We start from the raw sequence: 8657 nt of genomic DNA, 5'->3' as shown, positions 1-8657 counted from the left end.
ATATGTATATATTTGTGTGTATATACGTGTGTGCATATACACATATATATATATATATCATATGTAACTAATTGTAGATTTCTTGGGTGGGATGGAAAAAGTGAAAAAGAACAAAGTAAAAAGTGCATAGCAGAGAACAAAAGAAACCTATAAGGAAACAAAGACGGACAGCTTTGAACATAACATATCGTATTCATTATATAGGATTTCTTAAAATGGAAATTTCTTTAAATATTTTGAATCCTCTCATGTTCTGCTGTGCTCATGGCCATTTTTTTCTACTTTCTGTTTTCTATTTAAGTTTTTAATTTTTAAAAAAGAAAAAAAATTGAGGAAACACTTCTAAGCCAAAGTCTACCTTGCTGAGAAGGAGGGCTTATTGGCTTATATCAGATTGATTTATGGCAAGGTTAGGACATTTAATCCTGAGAACCACAAGAAGGCAGCACCCGACCCAGTCATTCTTAGATTATGAATAAACAGTTCCCACTGCAGGTCCTTGCTGAATATTTTTCCTAACAGTAGTCCCGTGGGAACAGTTCTTAGGACGTTAGAATTTTTGCATAAGAGTTGATGAGCTTTGTGATATTTTGAGTACAAAACCAGAGTTAGTGTGGTGGGAACCGGAATGAAACACCTGGTTTGGTTCTTTTAGCTGTTATAAGCACAGGGGATTCAGGAATTATTAGTGTGTCAGGAGATTTTGATTGATCACTTTCTGCTGCAACAGTAAGCTGCTTCTGGCTCTCAGCTCTCTGGAAACCAAGAATCAAAGCAATATACAAATTATGTGATTTTGCTAAAGGGTGAAATCATCCAGAGATTGAAAGCAAAGGAATGTTTTATGCCAAACTCGGGGCTTTGCTTGCTTGCTGGGCCTTAGCTTTGGAAACCACAGTGTCTCCTAATATCTTGACAGGTAGCAGATTCACTTTTAGAAATAGTCTAGTTTTACTGGAATATAAAATGAATCAACACAAATAATGCGAAGTCAAGTTGGAAATATAGGTTGGAGAGTTAACTTTGGTTTTAAATGCCAAACTGAGGAGTAGCTTTGTGGAAGAGTGGCTTGCACAGGGCTTACAGTCAGGAAGAATAGAGTTGAAAGAACCTAGATATCTTACTGTGTGACCCTGAGTAAATCACTTAATCTCTATGCCTCAGTTTATCAATAAAATAGAGATAACACCTGGTTCCAGGGTTGTTGTAAGAACCTAAGGAGGTAACACATGTAAAGCATTTTGCAAACCTTAAATATTTTTGTTCAGTCATATCAGTCATGTCTGACTCTTCATGATCCCCTTTTAGGTTTTCTTGGTAGAAATACTGGACTAGTTCGCCAACTCATTTTATAGATGAGGAACTAAGGCAAACAGGGTTAAGTGATTTATCTAGGCTCTTACAGTTGATGTGATTTAGGAGAGCAATTCCTAGTTCCAAATATGTGTTTGAGGATTCGATCATGTGAAAAATTCATAATGACCATTCTCTTTGGCAAAAAAGTAGGTTTATTTAGGAGAAGAGGATACAGACAAAATGAAAAAATACAATAGACATCAGGAATGGTAAATATGAACTAGAGCGGGAGAGCATATAGTTAGCAAGAAAGGGGTCTTAACAATTAATGAAGGAAAGGGCAAGTTTCCTAGTGAAACTCACAAGTAACCAGGAGAAAGGGAGCACCCCATGATGGCCCTTAGTTGGCAGGCTAAATCCATAGAGCACCCTAAAAGAGTTAGCTATAAGAAGGAGAAAGATACCATGAGGCATGGGGAGTGATGAGAGAAAAGATACATGGTATGGTGGGAGGGTAAGGGGAAAGACCCCATGAGACTGACGGCCGTGGCAGCCTTAACCCAAACCCAAAGGGGTTCAGCAAGGATGGCGTGAGCTGTGGAAAATTTATAGAGGACATTTAATCTCAGGAGTTTGACATAACTGGACATAGGAAGGTAAGGCTACCCATGATCTCCACAGAAGATGGGAGCATAAAGTTAAACTGATTCCTATGTGTCCTTCCCTGCTTGGCTAATGAAGTAATTTTATCAGTACTTCAATCTCAGGGAATCTTATCAGTACTTCAGGTTTTCTCTTCCAACCCCACCTAGTTATCCAGGACCTTTTATGTGCCAGGCCTACCATGTGATAAGACACTTTGCCTTGAGCTCTGGGGATACAAAGGCAAAAAAAGACTTCTGCTCTTAAGGAGCTCAGTCTAATAGAGAAATAACATGTGAACTACTTCGCACAAGTTATCTACAGAATAAATTTGAAATTCTCAACAGAGGGAAGGCATGAAAATTAAGGGGGATTCTGAGAAGCTTCCAGTAGAAGGTGGGATTTTAGCAGAGATTTGAAAGTAGCCAGGAGGCTGAAATGAAAATAGGAAAGCATTCCCTACATGGGGGGCAGCCAATAGAAATGCTGAGAATCTGCAGTTGCAGTGTCCTGTTCAAGAAACAGCAAGGAATTTGGTGTCACTGGATTACAGAGTATGTGAGTGGATGCAAAGTACAATGAGATGGGAAAGGTCCAAGTATGAAGAGCTATCAACACCAAATAGGAGTTTGGTTTTAATCCTAGAGGCAATAGGGAGCCACTGGAGTTTATTGAGGAGGGAGATGTTAGGGTTGGACTTGTATGATAGAAGATCACTCTGGCAGAAGTGAGGAGATACTGGAGTGGATGAAAAACTTGAAGCAGGGAGACACACTGATTGTTGCAGTAGTCCAGGTGTGACATGATAGGGTCTAACATATAGAAAGCACTATCAAGAGAAAAGAAAAAGGCAGAGGTGAGAGCTGTTACCAAAGTAAAAGCAACAGGCTGTGGCAACGGATTGAGTGTGAAAAGTGAGAAGAGTTGATAGCACTTAAGATTGCAAATCTGGGTGATGAAGAGGATGATAGTGTCCTAAATGGTAATCAAGAGGTTAAGAAGATGGATAGGTTTGGAGAGAAAGACTATTTCAGCTCTGGGCAAGTTGTTTTTTCTATGTCTGTGGTTCAAGATGTCCAATAGGCAGTTGGAAATTTGAGCATATAGGCCAGCAGAGAGGTCAGGGATAGATAAGTGATACAGCTAGGTGGTACAGGGGATAAGAGTGCTGAGCCTAGAGCCAAGAAGACCAGAGTTCAAATCCTACCTCAGACACTTAGATCTGTCTCAGGGCAAATTACTTGACTCAGTTTCCTCAGCTTTTATACCTTCCAGGGCTTTTGTGAGGATCAAATAAATATTTTTAAAGCACTTAGTACAGTGTCTGGCACATAGTAGGTGCTATATAAAAGCTATTATTACAGTTTTTAAATATCACAAGAGATTTAATGAATCCAGTGTAACTGATTTCAAGGGAAATAGTATAGAGAAGAGACCAGGACCCAAAATAGAACATCGTGGGACACTCATGGTAATCAAGTGTAACCTGGATGCCTATTCAGCAAAGACCATGACTCTGCAACTTTGTGGAGTAGAGGTAACCTTATGGATGAGGAGAAGGGAATAGAAGAGGTGTGTCATCAACTAGACTTGGCAATTGGATAGGGAGTGTGGCATGAGGGAACCAGAGTTAAGAATGAGATCGTGAATCCAGATCATTCTGATAGTAACTGGTTTGAGGGGACAAGAATGAGTTGTTTGGAACATGTTGAATTTAGAAAGTCTGCATCTAATGACTATTAGCCGATTCAAGTCTGAAGCTGAGAAGCATAAGATGAGCCTTGGTGCTGGTGGGTATGGCCTGAGGGATAATAGAAAACTTATTCCTTTTTTCTAAGGGCCTTTTAGGTTGAATCACCAAAGGAGAGAACAGTGGTTAGAATAATTTTTGCTGTTACAATTTGTTATTAGAGTTGTTAAAATAATTTCATTTTAACAGGCATTTATTGAGGACCTCCTCCATCCATTGATCTCGAATCTAAACCAAACAACCCTTCACCTCTAGGAGTTCACTTTCTATTGGAGGAAAATGACCTTCATATTGAATACTTTAATTTCCAGAAGACACTAGCAACCCAGTAGGGAGTGGGAGGAGAGGGAGAGATCAGAATTGGTTTTCTATGGACTAATATTTGAGCTGAATTTTGAAAGGTGTGTACTCCATTTTTGCTGCAGTTTGTTCAATCGTGTTTGACTCGACCCCATTTGGGGTTTTCTTGGCACAGATATTGGAGTGGTTCACCATTTTCTTTTCTAGCTTATTTTTACAAATGAAGAGACTCGGGACAGAGTTAAAGATTTTTTTCCAGGGTCACACAGTTAAGAATCTTTAGACAGATTTGAACTTATGAAGCTGAGTCCAAGTCCAAGGGTCTATTCTTTGTGCCAGCTTCCTGCCCTAATGGCCGTGATAATTTAAAAAATATGTATTATCTTTATTTTTATAGAACCATCAATTTTTTAATATAGGGTGTCCCAAAAGACTTTGTGCAGCTTTAAATATTAATAGATTAAAAGGCTAAATAGTTACGGCATTAATGCCTAAAGTTACACTAAGATTTTCGGGAAAACTCTATCCTCTCAGCTTTACCCTAATAATTGAGTTATTCTTTGCAATAAATAAATGGGGGAAAGAGGATTCTTAAACAATTTTGGAAAGTGAAAAAAAAAAAGTATCGGTTTAGCAAAACAATGAACACACCAATCGAGTTTGACAGCGTGCTCAGTGTTCAACACCCATAATCCAAATGAAGGAGAGAAATGAAATTTCCACGGTTTCTCCCCTCTTCTCCCTTTGTTGTTCTTCCTATTAACGTTGAAATCCTTCTCGGGTTATGAATCTTGAATTAGCTTAAGTAACACCTAGACACCCGTCCATTCTCAGTGCCGACACAGTTTCTCTGAAGCCCCTTTTCCTGTGAAAGGCCTTGGGGGGGGGAAAGGGGAGGAAGAACCCGAGGGCCCTTATGCCTTTGGCTTAGCTGAGGGGGCAAAACTGACGAAGCAAAATAGACTCCCGGACGAGCAGGCTCCGACCAGAGAGCGTTTTGGGTCCCCAGTCCTCCAAGAGGGAAACAACGGGCACGCCTCGGCCTTGGCCCCGACCACGGAGCTAACCTCTCTTGCAGAAACGCTATGAGCCCTACACAAACACCGGGAAACAAGTTACTCGAAAAGTACTGAGAGAACGACGAGATTTACTACCGCGACCACCCAGGACCGAGAGTCTGCGACCCCCTCGGTTAAACTGCCCAACTGGAAACGGAATCTTTGGGCAGCGGAGAAGCCGCGTCCCAAATACAAACATTCCATTGGCTTCCGCCGGCAGGTAGGTGGGGCTAGGGGCGTTGTATTTTGGCAATCATAGTCTCGAAATCCTCCCTGAGACCAACCTCCAGAATCTTCCACAACGATTGGCTTGAGAATAAGTCAATCATTTAGACAACACACCTCCCCCCTCCCCCCGGCTCTGTCCCCGCCTGTAAATGACAAACACTGAGGAGAAAACTGGAATGCGATTGGCTACTTTTTAGGACAAAAGCAAACCAAAAGCAAGATCAAGCCTATCGATTGGCCAGGGTCTAGCAACGTGTTCCAGCACTTGGCGAGATTAGATGCGGGGGGGAGGGAGAGAGCTTGGGCTCTCTGCCGGGGATTGGTGGAAACACCAAGGAGGGGGGCGGGAACGCGCCTACTTCTCCGCTGCCTGGGCGTGCTGCATCCTGGCGGGCAAGATGTCGGCTTCGCGAGTGCCGGAGCTGAAGCATATCAGCCGCGGGGAGGCTATGCGTCTCGGCCCCGGCTGGAGCCACTCTTGCCACGCCATGCTGTACGCAGCCAATCCTGGACAGTTGTTCGGGCGGATCCCTATGCGCTTTTCGGTTCTGGTGAGGGCGGAGGGGGAGTGAGGCCGGACTGCCGGGCGGAGGGTGGGCGGGGCCGGGCCGAGCTGAGGGAGCTGGGAGCCGCAGGCTGAGGCGCTGGGAACGTGTGGGGGGAGCGGGATGCGGGGCCGGGGAGAGGGGGAGGGGCAATGCCGGGGACGACCCGAGAAAGGAGCCGGGGCCCCGCCGCTCTGCCCGAGATGGGGCGAGATCTCGAGGCTGAGTTCTCCTAGCCCCGGCCAGCGAGAGTGGGAGCGAGTACCGGTCGGTCTGGAGGAGGGAGAGCTGAGGCCGGCCGGCTTGGGGTACGCTGCCCGCGACCGCCCCGAAGCCGGGTGCCCGCGCCTCGGGCCCAGTTAACCCGTGCGGTTCTCTTACAGATGCAGATGCGCTTTGATGGGCTCCTTGGCTTCCCTGGGGGGTTTGTGGATCGTCGGTACTGGTCCTTGGAAGACGGGCTAAATCGGGTGCTGGGCTTAGGCTTGGGCTACCTGCGCCTGACGGAAGCCGACTACCTGAGCTCGCACCTGACGGAGGGGCCCCACCGCGTCGTGGCCCACCTCTACGCCCGGCAGCTCACCCTGGAGGAGCTGCACGCGGTTGAGATCAGTGCAGTGCACTCCCGGGATCACGGGCTGGAGGTGGGGAATCCTGGGGCGGGAGGCTCGGATCCCCCACCCCCCACCCAGGGATTTGGCACTGGCCATTCGGTACCGTTGGGGTAACACAGCCCTCCCTGACGGCTCCCCGGGTGCCTTCTGTTTGGAGTGGGGCAGTTGAGGGGGAGGGGTGGCCTTTCTGGTTCTGTAGCTTCGAGGGGCTTGCGGTGGAGCACTAAGGGCGCCCAGGCATTTCTAGCAGCGGGGACGTGGTTGTAGAAGAGGGGAGGGGTGGGATCGGGGTGTGCGGGCCCGGAGCAGGTCTCGAAGTGGGGCAGCAGGACCCGATCTTTGGTTGCTCTCTCTCTGGGCTAAGTGTGTTACAACTGCTTTGCTTCTTGCCATTGCCAATCCTGGGGGTGGGGAATAGGTGTGGTGGTGTGGGACCAGATTTACTAACGGAGTTCATTTGGGTTGGGGCACGGGGCATTTCCTACTCGGACAACGGGAGGGAAATGTAGGAGTGGGATTTGGGAAGGTTGGGGTTTTATGGGATTGAGAATGGTTGAGGGACATGTGAAGTAAAGAGGGGGAGAAAAGAGTATTGAATTTGGGTGTGTTTGGAGCTTTGGCTGGGGAAAGGGGAATGATTAGGTTTTAGGACCGTGGGGGTTTGTAGGCTAGGAAAAGAGGGAAAGCAAGGGCTTGGAAACTTCCTAGACCAGAGCCTGTATAACCAAAACTTGGAATTTAGGAAGCTACGGATTTGTAAATTGATGTGTAAACCGATCCCCTTAGCTAAGATTCATTTATATAAGAAGGCTCGAAATGACTTTCTATAAAATGTTTCCAAAGGGGTAATTGGAACCTTGGATTCAAGCCTTGGTGTCTACAAGTGGTGAACCAACTTGTGTTTCATCAGACTGATGCCTTATGTCTCCCCCTGGGCTTCTGGCATACATGACTGCTTTTTCACTGCCTTGGAAACTTTCGTGGCTTCCAAGTTTTAAGAGTTCCAGGCCCCCCTCTCAGCAGGAGGGGGCCCAGCCCTAGTTTTCCAGCTGGGTTCCTGATTGCCCTATCTGCTCTTGTTGCAGGTGCTGGGCCTGGTCCGGGTTCCCCTGTACACCCAGAAGGATCGTGTTGGTGGGTTCCCCAACTTCCTTAGCAATGCCTTCATCAGCACTGCCAAGCACCAGCTGCTCTTTGCCCTGAAGGTGCTGAACATGATGCCTGAGGATAAGCTGGCTGAGGCCTTGGCTGCTGCTACTGAAAAACAGAAAAAAGCCTTGGAGCAACAGCAGACAGCTTCATCATGAAGCCATACAGTCTCCATCCCTTAGGCTGAGTTTTCTCTCCCTATTTCTTCTTCTTGCCCTTTGTTTTCCCCCCAAATTTTCTATGCCCCAGGGGGCTGAGAAAAGACTTGAGACAATTCATTACTCCTTAGAGGTATGGGTTTTTTCCCATTTCCCCCCTTATGACTGAAAAGGAGTGCATTTCATTCCTGTCTTCAACCTATGCGTAGTCTTTCTTTTCTTTGGCCTCCTTGCAAAGCAGCAGCAGCAGCCCAGGCTGGCACTTAAGGTTTGTTGTGTAAAGGGGTAGATAAAAGTCACAGGGTAAGGAGCAGCACCTATTGGAGGTTTTGAGTGACCCACTTATTAGCACTAGCTTCAATGTTTGGCCTTTGGGGTCAAGAGCAAGACCTTTGCATTTTTCTGCATGAATCTTTTGTTTAAGGGGCAGTTGTCAGTTTGGTTCAGGCCCCAGGTATGAGGGTGTTCTGGTTTAAAAAGGTTCCTTAGTTCTCAAGGATGCTTTTGGTTACATTGACATATTCCTGCTGTGTTCCATTTCCTCAGCCCAAAGAGACAAGAGAAGGAATCAAGGTTTTGGTGGGATATGGCTGGGGGTTTTTGGGTTCTCTCTCCTTATTTTGGAATTGTTAGGTTTTATACGTGTGTGGAATATGAGATTTTAAAGTAACTTTTACCTTGCTTTTGCCTATTTTGAAAGAGCTTGGGCAATTTAGCCTGAGTAAGGTTGAAAAAGGGATGGTTCCTTCCCCAAAAACCTGGGAATTTGGGGAAAGGGACTAGAGCTTGGCTGTGTGTGTCTGTGTGGTGTGTGTGTGTGTGCGTGTGCACGCGCCTGTGTTGGTTCGTTCTTGAGCTTGAGTGCTCACTGGAGCACCAATCTAAGAAGGAAAGAAAAATAAAGTAGCTTGACAGCT

General features: G+C 46.0%; 1 protein-coding gene across 1 annotated transcript; it reads left to right on the top strand.

Moving 5' to 3' along the window:
* The first annotated feature begins 5638 nt into the window (after nt 1–5638).
* NUDT16L1 (nudix hydrolase 16 like 1) lies at nt 5639–8657 on the top strand. The gene is made up of 3 exons (XM_051964534.1): nt 5639–5825; nt 6203–6463; nt 7519–8657. The coding sequence occupies exons 1-3, from the start codon at nt 5673–5675 to the stop codon at nt 7738–7740; spliced, it is 636 nt and encodes a 211-aa protein (XP_051820494.1). The 5' UTR covers nt 5639–5672; the 3' UTR covers nt 7741–8657.

This window comes from Antechinus flavipes, chromosome 1, assembly GCF_016432865.1.
Source record: "Antechinus flavipes isolate AdamAnt ecotype Samford, QLD, Australia chromosome 1, AdamAnt_v2, whole genome shotgun sequence".
In the NCBI taxonomy this organism is placed as follows: domain Eukaryota; kingdom Metazoa; phylum Chordata; class Mammalia; order Dasyuromorphia; family Dasyuridae; genus Antechinus; species Antechinus flavipes.
Note: the sequence above shows the minus strand (reverse complement) of the source record. Positions and strands in the feature narration are given on the sequence as shown.